General features: G+C 29.4%; 4 protein-coding genes across 6 annotated transcripts; 3 read left to right on the top strand and 1 right to left on the bottom strand.

Moving 5' to 3' along the window:
* The first annotated feature begins 79 nt into the window (after positions 1-79).
* On the top strand, positions 80-1,674 carry LOC107421617 (uncharacterized). Its single transcript, XM_048476093.2, has 3 exons — positions 80-380; positions 538-730; positions 855-1,674. The coding sequence occupies exons 1-3, from the start codon at positions 249-251 to the stop codon at positions 1,253-1,255; spliced, it is 726 nt and encodes a 241-aa protein (XP_048332050.2). The 5' UTR covers positions 80-248; the 3' UTR covers positions 1,256-1,674.
* Positions 1,675-5,371: 3,697 nt separating this feature from the next.
* LOC107421633 (dirigent protein 17) lies at positions 5,372-7,515 on the top strand. Its single transcript, XM_016030913.4, has 2 exons — positions 5,372-5,530; positions 6,258-7,515. The coding sequence occupies exon 2, from the start codon at positions 6,290-6,292 to the stop codon at positions 6,827-6,829; it is 540 nt and encodes a 179-aa protein (XP_015886399.1). The 5' UTR covers positions 5,372-5,530; positions 6,258-6,289; the 3' UTR covers positions 6,830-7,515.
* A 1,287-nt stretch (positions 7,516-8,802) lies between these two features.
* Positions 8,803-10,275, top strand: LOC107421642 (pathogen-related protein). The gene is made up of 4 exons (XM_016030923.4): positions 8,803-9,042; positions 9,167-9,299; positions 9,421-9,722; positions 9,958-10,275. The coding sequence occupies exons 1-4, from the start codon at positions 8,914-8,916 to the stop codon at positions 10,099-10,101; spliced, it is 708 nt and encodes a 235-aa protein (XP_015886409.1). The 5' UTR covers positions 8,803-8,913; the 3' UTR covers positions 10,102-10,275.
* Positions 10,276-10,552: 277 nt separating this feature from the next.
* On the bottom strand, positions 10,553-13,081 carry LOC107421640 (glycolipid transfer protein 3). Of its 3 annotated transcripts, none has more exons than XM_060817710.1 (6): positions 12,570-13,081; positions 12,391-12,446; positions 12,149-12,216; positions 11,210-11,345; positions 10,897-11,043; positions 10,553-10,786 (listed from the first exon to the last, which is right to left on the bottom strand). In XM_060817710.1, exons 1-6 carry the CDS (start codon positions 12,799-12,801, stop codon positions 10,751-10,753), a joined length of 675 nt encoding a protein of 224 aa, XP_060673693.1. In that variant the 5' UTR covers positions 12,802-13,081; the 3' UTR covers positions 10,553-10,750. The 3 variants fall into 3 exon arrangements, with proteins under 3 accessions (XP_060673693.1, XP_060673692.1, XP_015886406.2); XM_060817709.1 differs by having other exon boundaries at positions 12,149-12,279; positions 12,570-13,078; XM_016030920.4 differs by having other exon boundaries at positions 10,897-11,040; positions 12,149-12,279; positions 12,570-13,074.
* Positions 13,082-18,819: the final 5,738 nt, after the last annotated feature.

The raw sequence follows: 18,819 nt of genomic DNA, 5'->3' as shown, positions 1-18,819 counted from the left end.
TTTTAAGTCAAGCTGCCGTTGAAAGACTTCTATGTATATTTGTATATAAGCTCATCGTAGCACCCCCCAAAAAAAAAAAAAAAAAAAAAAAAAAAAAAAAAAACTTCAATACCGTCAGCTCCATTTACTGTGTACAGAAAATGAACCCATTCCGAGGATTTCTCAAACAACTACATATCAATTAGAGTTTCCGGTATTATTTCAAGATCAAACTCACAAAAGAAATACAGGAAAATAGAAAAAAAACAATGGAAAGCTTAACAGAAGAAGAACTGGTTCAAATGGTCAGGGACTTCATAGAATCAGAATCAGCTCCTTCACCAACTTCGGTATCAGAATCACTCCCTCTCAATCATCCACCTACACGTATTACTTTACAGGTCTTTCTACCTTAATTTCCCTTCTAAACTTTAATTTCTATATATATATATATATATACATACACACACACTGAGATTAATTTTCTTATATCGTCTATTTGCTAATTTTTCCTTCCTGTTTTTTTTTTTTTTTTTTTTTAATTTTTTTTTTATGTAGGAGATGATATGGAGAGCCACAGACTGTGAGATTGAGCTCCTCGAGAAAATCTTGATGTATGTGAGAAACATGGAAAGTGATCTAGTAGACTCTAGCAATCTCAAAAAAGGGTTGGTCATGAAATTGCAAATGGATGGCTATGAAGCTTCTCTCTGCAAAACTTCCTGGGCTTCCACTCTTGGTCGCCCAAAAGGTTTGTAATAATTTTTTATTTTGTGCTCCTAATTTATTCTATAAAATTAACTAATATTGATTTTTTCTTATTTTGATATTAAATTTGATGTGGGGGTAATTTGTTTGTATGTATTGGGAATTAGTTTGTCAATTTACAGGTGATTATGAATATATTGATGTGATGGTGATGGAGAAGAAAAATGAGGAAGATGGGAAACAAACAAGGGTGATAGTGGATGTGGATTTCAGGTCACAATTTGAAGTGGCTAGGCCAACTCCAACATACGAAGAGATTGTGGCTAATCTTCCTTCAATCTTTGTTGGGACTGAGGAGAAGCTTGAGAGTGTGATCTCTTTGCTTTGCTCAGCTGCTAAAGAATCAATGAAAGAGAGAGGCCTCCATATACCACCTTGGAGAAAAGCCAGTTATATGCAATCCAAGTGGCTCTCTAAGGACTGCAATAAAGTTTCTTTCTCTCCGAACAATAATAATATTGGAATCATGATGGAAAAATCTGATGGAAAATGCACCAGTACTCATTGATTTGATCCTCCGTATGATTTAGCCTTTTGGAGCAAAAAAGATGGCCAATTCCTCATCTAGATATATCCAGTGGAATTGGTCTCCTCTATTTTCTTTCTCATGGTGATCTTTTTGAAGGAACTTTTAGGTCAATTTTGTAGAGGCAGACCTAAAGTTTTGATATTTCTGAGTAAGTTAATTTCTTTAGATTTGTCTTTGGATCACTTGCAGAGTCCATTGTGATGGTTTTTACCAAGTTTTGTGCCACTAAGTACTATATATATGTAGGTAAATCATAGTTTTCTTTCAAGTATTTGAGTTTTTTGAGCTTGAATTTTGTTGTGCCACCAGCCTGTTAATTATATGGTGTATTAGAAAAGAGAGGACAACATTTGCATAATTATGGATATGCTTATATATATCTTTTTCTTTTTTTTTTTGTTTGTTTGGGGGAATAATATGCTTGATATGCATCTTTAATATATTTGATTCCTTTTAATATTTTTGTTATACATATGTATATATATATATATATATATATATATTATATTTTTATCGTGTTGAGTCATGAAGAATGTTTACGGTAGGAAAGTCTTCCAATAGGTTTTACTTGATTATATGCTATGCATAATAGGGACAGTTTTGAAGTACTGAATTCAATTTTCCACCTTAAGATAAGGGGAAAAAATATAAAACAGAAAAAAAATAGAAGGAACGAATGAGAATATATTGTATTAGTTTATAAGCCCATTGAATTTTAAAATTAAAATAAAAAATCTTGATATATATCTGCCAACTGGACAATGTCTGGATTATTTATTAAAACTACCTGAAAGAGAAATGAGAGAGAGAGAGAGAGAGAGAGAGAGAGAGAGAGAGAGGAGTACTTGGGTTCCAAGTAAGAAGTTTCACAAAGGTAAATATACCTTAGCTGTTTCCTTACCTCTATCGAAAGAGAAAGTGATTAAAAATTAAAGAAAAAGTGAAGCCTCAAAAGTCTTTGGCTTATCCACATTCGAAATTCAAAAGGTTTGCATGATTTGAAAGCCATTGTCAAATATTCAAAGCCAAGTATGAAAATGATAGGATATTAATTATGTATAATGTTAATAAAGGAAAAAATGGCCGAACGGACCAAGTCACGTTCTGTCCCCTCACAATGTCTACACTCTTTAAAGCCTTCTATCGGGATCGGGAATTAATGGATAAAATTAAGTATTGATTAATTAATTAATTTATTATATTAAAGATGAGAAAATTTTACATGAATGGAACGAAAGACATATAGCTTTTGAATCTTTTGGATATATATATATATATCTGTCCACTATAAGATTAAAAGCCCTATATGGATGGATTGCGTGTATATCTTTAAGCAAATAATGATGAGTTGGATGATACTTCAAAACCCTATTCTCAATCAAATAATTGCTTATTTTTTTAAGAAAATCTTGTTTGATTGAAAATGTTACAAGTCAAATCATTTCTACAAGAGTCCGTTAAAAAAAAAAAAACAAAAAAAACAAAAAAAATATCAAATTTTTTTAGGACCCAAAAGAGAACCCTGGCTAGAAAGATCCAGAAGATATCAAATTTTTTTAGGACCCAAAAAAGAACAATTTTTTTTATATTCTTTTCCCTCCAAAAAAGGTGTCTTTTTTAAAAAATATTCTCTTAATTAAAATATCCAAAGCAGTAATTAAAAATCGATCTTTTAGTACAATAATTTCAAAAATTATAAAAAAAAAAGAATAGAAAAAAATCAGTTTGGATGGCATAAGATAAAGATAGAGAGAGAAGAAGTAATGAGATGTGACGACTATATATAAATGATTACAAATGTTGAGATACGTTTGGATATATATACACATATGCATTAACTGCAGACCAACTCACTCCAGAATCCAACTAATTAATAAACTTTCAGATTTAGCTGCTCAAGATCATCATTAAATCACTTTGATTTAATATGTTGGTCTAATCTTATATTAGCCGTTTCAGCTGAAAATAAGTACTAGAACTAGTACTGCAGCAGAAAAAGTTACCGACCATTGGAGGCTCACAAGCTTGGGAAATGTTAATGATATGTATATATATATATATATATATATATATAAAGAAAAAAATAAAAAAAAGGGTATGAATGAAGGCTTTGCAAATTGCCATTATTGGGCAGCTAGGGATTTTTCCATATAAAATATAAATGTAATTATATAACAATAATATTAATATATAGTACATAATATATATAGATGATTTTCAGCCAAAAAAAAAATATATATAAGATGATCTAGTACTCTAGATTTGTGGTAGAGTTTTTTGCTTCTCATGTTTAGACAACTAATAAAATCTGCTGTATTTTCATCATTTCAAATTTTTGGAGGTACCAGTAGGTAGCACTATATATGTTTCTAGCTGTATATGTTAAAAACAAAGTTGTCAGGTTTTTGCTTTTCTCAATATTTCGCTCATCTGAAAACTTTTTTTTTTTTTTTGGGGGTTAAGTTGCAAATCTGAAAAACTGAAATAAAAATCATCATTATTTTGCTTCTCTGTATTTTGCACATATAAAAAATTTAAGTTTTTTTTTTTTTTCTTTTGTTTTTGGTTAATCGGCGAATCTGAAAAACTTAAATAAATATCATCATTATTCGTCTTTTTACGTGTAACAATCTCAGTCCCTGTCTGGTCTCAGACCCATATCATCAATCATTTTATTTTTTTCTTTCTGTATCATTCTGTCACTCAAAAAGACTGGCCTCCTTCATAAGTAATAGCAAAATTCTGGCAACTTTCAAGCCAGTTTTTTTATTTTTATTTTTTGGTGAATAAGGCTATTTTTTTTTTTTTAACTAACATAAAAATACCTACAAAATGAATGCGACATGCAGATTGCATTAATCTAAGTTATCTAATTACTGCTTTACATAAAGTGAAGCTTTGTTAGCTCTTTTTATTTACAATTTAAAAAAAGAGGAGATTTTCATCTAAAATTAAAGTTTGTATTTTAAACGTACAAATGTATTCTCAATACCTTTTATCATTTCACTTACTCTTATGAATGTGAAATTTTAATATTTAATAGGTTAAGGTTAAAAATTTAATTTTCCAAATTACATTTTAATTTCAAAATTTTAAATGAAATTCAATTAATTATATATCGAATCCAATATGAATTCCACTAATCATGGTACCATGGTCACAAATATCTTTATCTGTGTTGCTTTTTTTTTTTTTTCCATTTATTTTTTTAAAAATTTTAAATACAAAAGCTAATGATCGTGTTGCAGATTTGCAGGCAGGGCAGCTACATTTACACACTGTCAGATTTGGAAACTCTAGACCAGACCTCATGATCTTTAGGCCATCTAATCTGCACTCTGCAATTTGCCTCTTCCGAGGTGGAGACAAATTTCATAACTAAAATTTTTAACTCCTGCTTTCTATGAAAATTAAGACCTCTTTTCTCGTGAATTAATCCTTTAATTAAGATTTTTTTCTTTATTTTTATTTTTTTTATATTATAAAAGTTTTACAATGTTTTGTGTATTATAAAATTTTAACATATGAATTGATTTTGTTTTACATTAAAAAAATAAATTAATCGGGAAAACTATTTTTCCATTATTTAAACAGGAAAAAAGAACTTGTTTTATTTGGATGAAATAAACACGAAAACTATTAATCCATATTTGATTAAATTTTTGGTATATAATCAAATATCTATAACTATAATCTACCATAATTTTTCATATTTTTACGTGTAATTATATTAATTTGGATCTTAATTTTGCACAATATATACCATTTGTTCAGGACATACACCGCAAACAATATAATGATGGTCGAGGCTAGGGATTAATTTTTTTTTTTTTTAATATATGAGGGTGTGTATTAGCTTATTTTTCATATGAAATAATTTTTTTTATTAATTGTATTTTTTTAATTAATGCTTTCAAGTATATTGGGCTTGAAGCCCAACTCTGCTGCCATTTGATCGGATGATAATGGACCTAAAATTTTTGATATGGGTTGGGGCTTACATAAGCCCAATCCAATTCTTCTTTCTCATTCTAATGGGTCGGACTCAAGGCCCAAATTAGGCAGCCTTTCTTTCTCTATCTTCTTCTTCAGTCTCTGTACTTGTTGTGTGCTGGTATTTTCTGCTTTGGAGATGTTCTCATCCAGCTTCAATCTTTCATAGCCGCTGCGAGTTTCTTCGAGAAAGAAGACGATGATTTGGATTTCGGAATCTTCAGCTTGAAGCTTTGGGCTGTAATGGCTCTCTTCTAACAGGTGCGATTTTTTTCGAACGAAATCGGCTATGTATACACTTGTATCGTCGGATTCTTCTCGTCTGAATTCGAAACATATTATTATATTTCCCGATTCAATCAAACTAGTTGAATTATTTTCCCTGATTTCCTGATTGCATATAGCAGGGTTACGAACCGTGTAGTTTATTGAGTTCAATTTTGGAGAAAAAAATATAGAAAGAGTTAGAATTAAAGAAATTCATTTGAGAATTGAGAAATTGTTGACGCGGATTGATAATTGAATGAAATATCTTTTTCATAATCCTGATAATCAGGCTTTGAAATTTGTTGAAAAATTTGGTTCAGAATTGAAGTATTAATGTTATTATGACCTAAATTTGACTCACTAGTCTGCACTACGATTGCTTCGGAGAAAATTATAATCCACATTTATGAAAAAAGGTCATAAAATGGATTGATTTTTGGTTCTTTGAAGTAAAATGTACATTTTTATGAGCATAATCTAATACTTGTTAGTTTTCTGTATCAAATAGAACTCGTTAAAAGTTTTCAATTTCAGATACACCTCCATATTTTCTTCGTTGAATACCCTTTTGGGCCAACTATTATATGCTTGGCTTTGGCTGTTGATGTTGCTTACTTGTGTTTGTATCTATATGGATAAATTGGTACAAAATTTGTCATTCTTCCCGAGAAATTGGTTATTAATTTCTTATTCTTATGCATAATTGCATCCTTTTCTGCAGTTTTTACAAGAACAAGTGCTAGTAATAGGAAGATGGAGAATATCAGAAAAGAGCAGGGAATAGATTCCTCTTCAACAGGGGTTTTTCAGATACTGGGAGAGCCTGCCATTGTTATTAATGGGGTGCCTGACATTTCCTCAAATGTTGGTCTTAATGTCTCTAATACTGTAAGTGGTGGTGTAGAGTCCAGTGGTGCAGGGTCGACTGCAAGTACAGATTTTGGTGAGTGGTGGGAAGGGAGGGAAGTGCAGAAGATGTTTGGAAACAAGTATTATTCGGGTCTTGTGACTGAGTATGATAAAGAGACCGGATGGTTCAGGGTGGTGTATGACGATGGCGACTTTGAAGATCTTGATCAACATGAGTTGGAAGAGGTGCTTCTGCCCTTGGATGTTATGGTTCCACTGAAAGCATTAGCTCTTAAAACTGTCAGGAAAAGTAAGAAACCTAGTCAAAAGTCTGCTAAAAATGTGGTTGGTTCTCAGACTCGTCCAGTAAAATATATGGCGCGGAAGGGGATGATCGTTTCATCAACTGAAGATGCTTCACTTACGAAGGCTGATAATTCTTAGCTGCTGGTCATGGAAATGTGGCACCAATCTGAATGTTCGTGACGTTACATATAAATGAACTTCGACTCTTGTCTAAAAATTGGTCCTGGAGGGCTGAGAAAACCATTGTGGACTCAAAAAGGAGATACTCCAAAATGGCTAATTGCACGGTACAAGGTGAACTAAAGACTGACCATCTTAGGATTTTTGACTTTTTAGTCATAGAAATTTCTGTCTGCTTTGTAACTTGGGCTAAGGAAACAATCGATTTACTTTCTGTACATGAATTTCAGCTAGCGAGTAAGCTTTGACAATTATGGAGTAGTTTAACCACGCTTGTAGATACGTTCTGGTGAGTTGTTTAATGCACATGTGAAATACCTTAGGCTGAAAATTCCTGCAGCTTCAATTTATTAATTACCTTGCGGGGAGTCAGTACAGTTTCGGCTTTGCATCAGATATGGCTGCATTCCACCTATTCTAAGTTTCTAATACTCGGAATGTTATGCTATTTTAAAGCAGGTGGGGTCTTTATATTAATGTGCTCTTTTCTTTTCCACAAGTTTGGCAAGAAGAAACTAGATAATCTGTTACCTTTTTTGGTTCTTCTGAGAAATTGGAATCCTGTTCCGTGAACAATTTTTAGAAATATTTCCAAAAGTAGAAATGTTATATTCTATTTATATGATATTCAAATATTAGTTTAACCAGGTAACAAAAAGCCATACCCTGTTCCCCTGTTCTTTATACCTGTTGGTGGCATTATCTTGCTTGGACATACTTAGCCTGTAAATGATTATGGTGCATATTTATTACAAACTTCGAAACAAGTAAAGGAGACCATGCACGAGGAAACATAATGTTGTTTAATTGCTTAAGAATATGCTATTATGTAAATAATTTTATTCATCAATGTTAGTGATAGAATGCTAGTAATGATATCTAAACTGGAAGCCAACACCGCAGATCAAGTGTGCGTGTGCCAGTTCTATACAAATTTTGTATTTTGAGCTGCCTATCTTTTTATTTTTTTATTTTTTTATTTTCTTCTGGTTTTGTTTGATTACTTTTGTTGGAGAAATTTGTGCCGGGATTCCCTAATGTGGGTTTGATGAATTGGTGCACGTTTGGTTTTATATTTTTGTACTTATTAGCTGATGCGTGGTGGCCACAAACACTGTATATTTGTTGGTTCACATTTGACCAGAACTATATTTTGTTTTTTTCTTTTGGTTCGATATATTTGGTGATGATATTATAGGCATACTGAAAATAATGGACGAATGACAATGCTAGTCTGCGGTGGTCCAATTTTAATGGTCCTATGAACAAAGATTCCCTGAAACATTATTTGTGACGGTAATAGGTTTCTAGTTGTGTATTTCACAAAGAAAATTTGAAAGACGTTTAATTGCAATTAATTTCCTTTTTCTTTTCCATTTCTTTATTGATTCACCAAAAAAAAAAAAAAAAAAAAAAGTAAGGATAACTTTTGGGGAAGTTCGGATGGCCATGATACACTGGTAAGTTGATTGGAAGGTAAAGAAAGTAACGACGTAATTGATGTAGGATCCCCTTGAAAAGAAATTTCTCATATTGCTCTGAATAGATTATAATATAAGTAATTTAATATTGAAATGGTCATTAACCTTTTGTGACTTTGAAATGGTCCTCAGACAAAATAATTGATTTAATATTCTATAATAGCAATATCAGTTGAGCTATTAAACATAATGAAACAGCTTGAAAACTGAGTATTATTGTTGTTATTATTATTATTTTTTGGAATAAGCAAACTTTTTTTGAAGTGCAAATGATGTCTTCGGAAGAAAATATAAGGTATACGATAATATATAGCTGATAAGAGTAAGTTGTGCACTATTATGTATTTTAATGGAAAAACATACTTAATGGTATGTTCATCTCTAGCTTGTATATATATGGTTTGGAACTAAAATAGTGACTTTTCTCCTCAATAACTTGCCGTGACGTAACACTCTGTCTGACTATTCTTAGAAAACTTACTTATTTCCATTTTCCCCACCTCTTCCTTGTTATATAATTACCTACATAATATTGTATCCAGTCCTATTGTAAACTTAGAAATGGCATCTTCAGCTGACAAGTATCGTTACCTTTTGAATGGAGAAGGAGAGAAGGATACCAAGTGGAAGTTTGGTGTTCCTCCTAACTACAATGTTGTTAACAAACTCTTTGAAGAAGGCAGAACCAAGGTCCACCTCTCTCTTAACTAATTTTTGAATATATATAGTTTAATTACTGGTTTTTGACTGTTTTTGAATATGGATTTATGACATTGATTAAGTTTTTGTTTGGATTAATATCTTTGTGTTGAAGATTTGGCCTCCTGGGTCACTTGGAGAACAAGTGCAAAACCTTGTAAAGACATGGGAAATGGAGATTTTTCATAAGGTCGACATCAATGATTACAAAACACTTGATCCTGAAAAGTATACCTTCAGCCTTAATGGTATGTATATTATAAATAATAAAATATATATATATATATATATATATATATATATATATAACATTATAAAATAATAGAAAATTTAAAATATAATTATAAAAATTATTATTATTATTTACAGGAAGGAAAGGTATAAATCTGAAAGAAATAGGAAAGCTTGGAGGAGGATATATCCCATTGTTGCAAACCTCATTGCCTGAAAGTTCCAGAGGTTATGATCCATACAAAGAAACATCAGAATCATCTCACAAGGCTTTCACCACAACTTTTCCTCGTGGTTTTGCTTTGGAGGTTCTTCATGTTTACTCAGGGCCTCCTGTTATTGTTTACAAGTTCAGGCATTGGGGGTACATGGAAGGTCCTTTCAAAGACCATGCTCCAACTGGTCAACTTGTTGAATTCTATGGAATGGCAATTTTTGAGGTACAAACTAGTTTAATTATTTTGGTTCACCTTTCTTTATTTATCTTTTATTTTTATTTTTATTTTTATTTTCTATTTATTATTATTAGGTGATCTGAATTCAAAATCTTACATATGAAGAAATATGGATATTATCACTGGATTGTCTCCGTAAAGACGTTTGTTTTTTATTTAGTTTTCTTTTCATTTATATACATATAAAATTGATAAACCATACTTTCTTTTGATGAAATAGTTGGATGAGCATAAGAAAATTGTGAAGGTGGAGTTTTTTTATGACCCTGGAGAACTAATTGGAGGCCTTTTAAAAGGAGCCAAATTGGAAACTTCTGCTGAAGGGGTGGGTTCTAGTTGCCCAGTCCTGAGAAACACAGGATAGTTTGTCTCGTATATCACAAACTGTTCAAGCGACAATGATGATATTGTAATTTAAGAATAGCAATGCAGCTTTTGAAATTGTGATCAATAATCTATATGTCTTTATAGGCTTGTTCTAATAAGATGTAGTGTATGACATTATGAATAAGATTCTTGGAATTTTTCTTTTGTTATATATATTTATATTATTATCCCTAAATTAGACTTTTCTGCACAACCTTTTTACATAAGATTTATGCACATAATCAAATGCCATATTTACATCCTCTTTCACCATGGCACCATGCTTAAACCAAAAGCTTTGGAGTTCTTGTCAACTAAATATACATCCATTTTGGAATTCTGCTAACGGTTTATATTTCAGTTTGGTCACAATGTTATGGATTGGATTTACGAGAATAAAGAGTCATTTTTCTTGTAATTTTGTATTCTATTTGTCATAAGCTTAAATATAAGCAAAGCATTTTCTTTTACTATTGAAAAACATGCCAACTTTTGTATATATCTATATTATGAACATCAAAAAGGGACAACAAAGGGACTTGATTAATACTTTACAAACCAAACTCTGTAGTCTATATACTTACGTATATATAAATCCTGCTTTTAATGTATACAAAATATATGATATATATATATATAGTTAATCTTTATGTAGCCTTTATCCTGTCCAAGCTATAAAATCTCTGCAAAATCAAGAACATAATTAGGGTAATTAACAAACATATAGCTTGGAAGTAATTAATGCATTAACCATTAAGAAACATTGCTTGAGATTTGAGAGCTAGCTCATTACCAGAACAGAGTGGATCTCCTCCAGAAAAGGAACAAGTAACAAGATCAATGTCTGCATATCTTCTTTAAGAGTCTCATAGTTTTCATCTTTTGCCATTAGGAGACCAATGAAGGTTTCATTGTCAGGCACCAATTTTAGAGCTATCTGCTAATTTCCAATACTCTCTATTTGTTAGTCCAAAGGAAAATATATCAACAACTATTTAACAAACAAAATATTATTTAATTGACCTTTTTATTATTTTTTTTTTCATACAGTTTCATATCAAGGAAAACAGAGCTAATGAAATAGTAGTAAAAAGAAAAAATAGTACCCTAAAAGCAGCTGAAGAAATCCATCTATGCCAAGGTTTCAAAGTTGTGTTGTATGACTCTTCCACTGCTTTTTCCACACTTTGCCCTGGATCTCTGGCTAATTTTTGCAGCAATGCCACCGTAAAATCCAGCGATCTAATTAAGGATCGAGATTAACAAATTTTGGGTAATGTTTAAAACTCCTTTTCCAAAACTTGAAGAAGATTTGTTTTCAAAACCAGCTGAAAACTGATTTTCTTAGTTCATTGACAAAGTAGGCTAAAGATTTTAAGAAAACGACATACTATGATTCTGATGACAATAAGATGGAGTAAAATAATGCATGTAATATATAAAATTCAAAATGGAAATGACCAACAAGCCATAGTTGCTTAGCTGGGGTAGTTCATAGATGAGACAGTTTGTTTGCTTCAACTTTGAGTTTTGAAGTTCATCTAGGATGGAGGGAGGTGGATGAGTCATGACAGTTCTTCTTTTTTTTTTTTTTTTTTTTTTTTTTTTTTTTTTTCTCTCACTAGATTTTGATTGGTAGAATAAATAATTGAATTGGCGAATAATTTCATTGTAATTATCATTTAACTTTGAGTTTATCAGATTTAATATATAGGACATTAAGGTAACGACAAACTTTGAAGATTGGTCAGTTCTTTATTTCACAACACAGTAACCTAAGTTGTATCTTCTTTTAATTATATAGTAAATATATATATTTTCTTACCAAATAGATTCATCATATCCTATATATATATATATATATTATATGTCCCCAATTAAACGTTTGATTACTTATCTGATGGATGATCTAGACAGCAAAGAATATGCATTTTTATTAGGGGCGTTTTTGCCAGCTGGTTCTGTTTGTTATAATTAAAAACTGAAAAAAGACAGAAAAAAGAAAATACATGTTAAATTATATTATAAGAATTTTAAATAATTACCTTGTAAGCCATACAATGGCTTTACTACAGCTGCTACCTTTTCTTGCAGTTCCTTCATTGACTTCTTTCTTCACAATCTCAACCAGATTTGAAAATACTGAAGGATCAGATTCATGAAGTGTTTCCAATCTCTATATGCATGCAAATAGCAACAAATATAGTATTAAATAGCATCAAAGTTAAAACTTTAAATTATTTAAACATGTACATTTTCTGCTGTATATATATTTTGTGTGTGTTACCTGAATGTTTTGATAAACATCTTGCCTGAGAACAGCCATAGTTGGACCAATCCTATCTGTAGAAAAGTCAAATAGAAAAAGGAGAATATAATCATCAAAAATGTTTTAGATGGTTCTTTGAGCGTGTGTGATGGAGACAGAGACAGAGATAGAGACAGAGACAGAGAGCGAGTAAAAACCAAGAACTTGAAGAACTGAGTTGCAGATAGAAAGAAAAGGCTTTATGGGGATATAATGGGCATCATCATCATGAGTATGATCACCATGTACTTCAACTTTGACCTCTTCTGCAACCGGTTTAACTTTGACTGTTTCTGATAGTCCTTCAATGGCAGATCTAATTTCTGAGCTTCCTGACCCTTTCTCAGACCTTCTCTCCATTTTCGTTTCCTTCATAATTCTTATAGACATATATACATATATATCATATATATATATATATATATATGTATGTACGTATGTATGTAAGTATCTTCTTCTCCTCTGATTCTCACAGAGAATTATTCTTGCTTCCTGATGTTTTCTATACAACTTACACTTCGAAATTGATTATAACTTTTGACAGAGAGAGAGAGAGCTTTTATATATCTATTTTGCAATAAAGGCTCTGTTCCTCTCTGAGGCTGGTGACATATTCTAGGGCCTCTCCATCTTCAAACTCTCAGGTTTATTTTAATTTTTTATTTTAATTTTTTTAGGTTTGTTCTAATTCTTTCCGATTATATTGGTATTAATTTTTCACTTAGACATTGAAAATGACATCAACTTTGACATGTCAATTTTCCTTGATGCTTTTGAGCGTGATAATGTAACATTTAATAATGTGTATCTAAGGCAGGCCTAAAAAAAAAAAAAAATATCTTTTTGTGGAACATTAATTATGTACCATATACTTGCAGATTCCTTATGAAGCCCCTTTATGTATGTTTCTTTCTTCCTTTTTCTTACTGGGGCTAGCTACTACTTGCTTTTACCTATTGAGGGACCCCTGTTGTAGATAAGATTGCCCTTTATTTCTTTTTATAAATACTAATAGTTTCTAAACAGAAATTAAGGTTTTTTTTTTATTTTTATTTTTATTAATTAGATCAATTTAGGGTAAAAAAGCAATCTTTTTGAAACGGAATGACATACTTTAATACGTACAATATCAGTTGAACAATCTATCAATATTTTATCTGTTTTGCTTTTCAGAATTTCCTTCTATAAATTAAAGCCCAGTTGTAGCTTGGTTGCCGTTAATCATTATCTTCATTTTTAGAATTTGCAGCCTATTGTTTTTTTTTATACATAATTTTTTTTAATAGTTGCTTTGCCAGACAGTTTAATGGCAATATCCACGTTTCTTCGTACATGAGAATCTATAAGATTCTAGATTCGAATAATATTAATAATCTAAACATATATATATATATATATATAATTTTTCTATGGTTTCAACGTTTGTATTTTTTATCGTATGGATGTCTACAAAAATAAAATTTTTAAAAAAAAATAGTTATTAATACTATTATATAAAAATTATAATTTTTTAAAAAATAATCATTTTTACGAATGTCAGTATAATAAAAAAATATGGATATCCATATTATAGAATTGTTATATATTCTAGATTTAGGGTTAAAATCTTGATTTTGATAAAAATTCTTCCTTCCATAAATCGTAATGAAACAAAAAATCACAAATGGAGATTACACTCATTCGCCAAGTCAAGTAGAGCAAAAAAATTGATCTGTTGAACAATTGTATAAATACAAATTATTTTTTCTAATTTTGAATATCAATTGAAGTAACAACTTCTTTAATTTTTAGAAAGTAAATGAGACCTAAATACAATGACATATCACTTGGTAGCCAAAATTAAGTAAACAAATGTTGATGAATATATCTATGGAATTATTGTATTTTGTTGAGTATTAAGAGGAATTTGATTTAATTAATTGCAACAAGTTTTTTTTTTTTTTGGGTAAATAATCAATTGGAACAAGTTGTTAAGAAGTTAATTCATTTGATGACATATATTCCTTTGAAATGTGTGCTCTAAGGACCTCATCATATCTACTTCTTTAATACCATTTAATTTACATTTAGAAGTCTTGGTAGCATCACATTCATGAATCTAATGGTTGGCATTTGTTCTTTCAAAAAAAGAAAAAAAGAATAAAAATAAAAAAATTGGCAGTTGATGATACATACTGCTCATGTATGTATATATTTCTTAAGGCTTTCATTTCTATGCTAAAAATAATTAATAATCTGACAAATCTTTCTTGAGATCATTTAAGATAAGCTAGCTGCTGAACAGTGATGCAACTGGGAATACTACTATTTAATATTTGCTTATTTTCAAAAGCATGCCATCACCACTTACCAATCAATTCTTCCACAACTCTACCATGTGACATGGAAAAAGAATCTCTACACTTTAATTTTATTTGAGTATTGTTATATGTCATCAGAGGTGACTGTCACCATTCTACATAATGATGGATCCAATGTTAAAATAGTTTATATATATATATATATATAGAACCCATTATTATGTAAATTTTTTTTATCCATATATATATACATGGATCCAATACCATATAAGATGCTGACAGTCACCATCGGTGACAAACAACATTATTCATTTTATTTTCAGCAATATTACAAAGCTTGAAACCTCAAGATTCTATTTTCTTAAGTCAAAGACATACATTAAATAATTTTGTAATTAAAAAAAATTGATATTGAATGTTAAGAATAATAAATATATCAAGGTATATAAATAGATACCACCAGTTGGTAGACAGAGGCATTATATATACAGTCATTGCAAGTTGGTAGAGAAGCATCGAGTTTTCTTTTTTGGCCAAGTAAAAATTAATTTATATATTATGTGTATCAATGATATTATTATGATTAATATTTTTTTTGAAGGCACCGTAATTAACATTTTAGCCAATATATATATATATATATATTAGCTATTGATGTCGTTTTTGTCAACTTACATGTCAGTAGTGTCATATTTTCTTAGAATAAATTAATAATATAGGAGCCATGACCAATATTTAAATATTTTTTTATAAAAATTTGGATATAGACTAAAGTTCTGTGACACATGCTAATCTTATCCATTACTGATTAAGTCCTAACCTCTTTTTTTTTTTTTTTTTTGGGTGGGGTCTTGTTTAGGATCTTTTGGTTAAATCGTTTTCGCTGCCGTTCTTTCATTTGTCTCATGAGATTGAAGTAATATCAAGAAATTTAATTTTGGATAAATTATATTGATTTACAAAGTGAATATGTATATTACCTTTTTTTTTTTTTTTTCCATATCGTTTCTTAGTTATTAAATTTTGTCCTTTTTGTAATATTTTTATTTTTGTTTCCTTTTCCACTTAAGCTCTTTTTTTCTTTTTTAAAAAAAAAACAGAATTTTTTTTTAAATATTATCTACTGATGCATAATATTCTTAAAAATATGATAAATTTTTTTCTTTTTGTTTTTGTTTCCTTTTCCACGTAAACTCATTTTTTTTTTAAAAAAGAGAAAATTTATTTTTTATATTATCTACTGATGCATAACATTCTCAAAAATATATTAATTTGTTTCTTAAAATTAAAAAAATTATTAGTTTTTGTTGTTGAAACTTTTTAGTTATTCTTAATGCAATTAGTATGATGAATTCGATATATTATGAATGATATAATTATTTAAAAAACATTATATGAATAATAATAAAAAATCAATTTGATCTATTTTGAGTAAAATAATTATTTTAACAAATCATATGCATAATAATAAAAGTAAAGTTTATATTTTTCTTAGTTAAAATTATTATTTTTTTAAAAAAATTATAATACATTACATTTCTAACATAATATATTATAATTCAATTCAATCCAAAACAATAAAATTTATATAACATACTCTGTGTACTACATGCCGATATTTTATACAAAATATATTGTTAATATTTAAGAACTTAGTCAGTAGCCAATTATAAATCATTTGGGCATCGAATTAAGGACCACAGTATCCATTTTATTAGCCTATTTGCATATGAGACATTTATACATCTCATGTTTAGCAACAGCCGGAATATACAATCCAAATTAAATAGTTCAATATTCGTTTCACCAAAGGGGACTAAGATTTGTGGATAGAATACTGATTGTTTAAGAACTATTTTCCATTTTATGTGGAAAGCTATTTTATGTGGAAAGATAAATTGTTATGATTCATACTATTAATTGATTACACTTTATTAAATATTTAAAAATTAAAATTGAGATGAACAAGTGAAAACCTTAACATTTAGCATAAAGTGAGAAATAGCTTTCACAAATTTTCAACAAGTATATTTAATCATATATATATATATATATGCTAATATTTTATATGTAAGCAGCTAACTTAAGTAAGTTCAAATGATTGGTCCTCTAATAACTTGGAGATCTATTCATGTGGATTGAATATTCGTTATACAGGTTATACAGGTGTGAACACAAAGGATTCCTTTTATTTATTGAGTAACAAAAGGACCTTTTTAGCTGAGAGGCAGCAAAGTTTTTCGCTTTTGCTACAAAGTAGTTAGAGCAACTGAAAAGGACAGTGGATATCTTGGCTTAAGGATAGAATAAGAAGTAGTTCCTATGTAATTAAGTAAAGGCTAGCATGGTTCATGTTGGCACAAATTGGTTCTACCCAAGCACTTTCTCTTGTCATCTATATTAATATATGACATCACTATCGAAGGACTGGCCTTTTTTTTTTTTTGTTTTTTTTTTGTTTTTTCAGGGGAGGTCTTTTGGCAAACGATTGGTGTGAAATTTTATACATCATATAATTGAGCAATGTCAAGAATTGGAAAAAAAAAAAAATTGAAAAATGGAAAAACTGTTCCAAATAGTCATCAAATGGAGGGAATCTAGTGACCTATTCAGTGAAACTTTCTAATAAGGAGAAGTAAATTCATCAATTTGCACTACTCTAAGCCTTTATACTAGTTCATGGCTTAATTATCTCTTTTAAAGTCCTTTTAATCTAGAATTTGGTAAAAACTCATTTGGATTAGGGAGAAAAAAGAGTCGATATTGTCAACATTTTGTTGACATTGTTAGAATTTTTTTACCTTCGACACGATAGAGGTAAGTTATATTTGTTTAAATTATCGATGCAAATATCGATGATGTTGAGAATTATCAATGAAATCGAAAGTTATTGATAGAAACTAAAGATTTGGTATAGATTTTGTTGAAAAAGTTGACAAAAATATCGATTATCAATGGAAGATATTGATAGAAATTATAGCCTTTCAAGCATGCATTAAAATTTCTCATTATTTGAGCATGTTTTATGATGAGAAAATTTTGAAATATCACTCAAAAAAGAGTAAAAATGCTAGAGTTTGATAAAAAATCCAAGTCAACAATCATTAAATCCCTTTACTAGTGAAAATTAATATACATATGCTACATAAGATTTTGATTATAAAGCTTGAATAATATATGCTATGATTTAAAAAGGCATTATGGAATTTTTATGATGAATCAAGGCTTAAGTACACACAATAGTAATTTATCAAAAAAGTACACATAATAGCTCTTAACATAAAAATTTTGAAATTTCAATTGTATATCCAATTAGCCATATGAGACTATATAATCCTCACAATGATTATAAATTGGTGTTTTTAATTATTCTATGACTTTTGTCTAAATACTATACTTCACTTTAGGTGATAGATGGTTGGAATTAATACAGAGAAATATTTTTGATATATTCATATTTACGTGAAATTTTTTTCCATTATGATAAGTTGGAAGTATATTATTATATACACTAAATCCTGAACGAGTTTTTTTTTATATTGATGATGTACTTTTACTATTATTTATCAAAACTTTATTTTGATACCAATAGACAAAGCATTTTATTTATTTTATGTATAATAATTTTTAATATTTATAGACTATTTTATTATTATTTATATTGTAATTATTTTATATATATATATATATATATATAGTTACTTTATATTTAGGATGCATATAATTTCAAATTCAAAAATTTGTAACTGTTTCTTGATTTCCTGAAACGTACCTCATCAAAGGTCCCTACTGGCTGGGTCACTCTAGAATTCAGAAATTTTACCAAAATTCATACATAAATTTAACAACTACAGATATCACCTTCACTAGGTATTGCACTTTTAAGAGTTAAAAATGAACACAAACTTTTTCTAATTTAAGCAACAACTTCTCCAACATGGCTGGTCTAGCTAGAATGGTAAGAGAGGATATAATAGAAATCGTTTTCTAGCACAAATGGATTATCACCAAATCTCAATCTTAAACCTCCCATTTGTCATTATCTGCTTCCTAAATTTTGTCACCTAACTCCAATAGCATTCTAATAGTTAATTACAACACATTTTTG

This window comes from Ziziphus jujuba, chromosome 5, assembly GCF_031755915.1.
Source record: "Ziziphus jujuba cultivar Dongzao chromosome 5, ASM3175591v1".
NCBI lineage: Eukaryota > Viridiplantae > Streptophyta > Magnoliopsida > Rosales > Rhamnaceae > Ziziphus > Ziziphus jujuba.
This window is presented reverse-complemented; position numbering and strand designations above follow the sequence as displayed.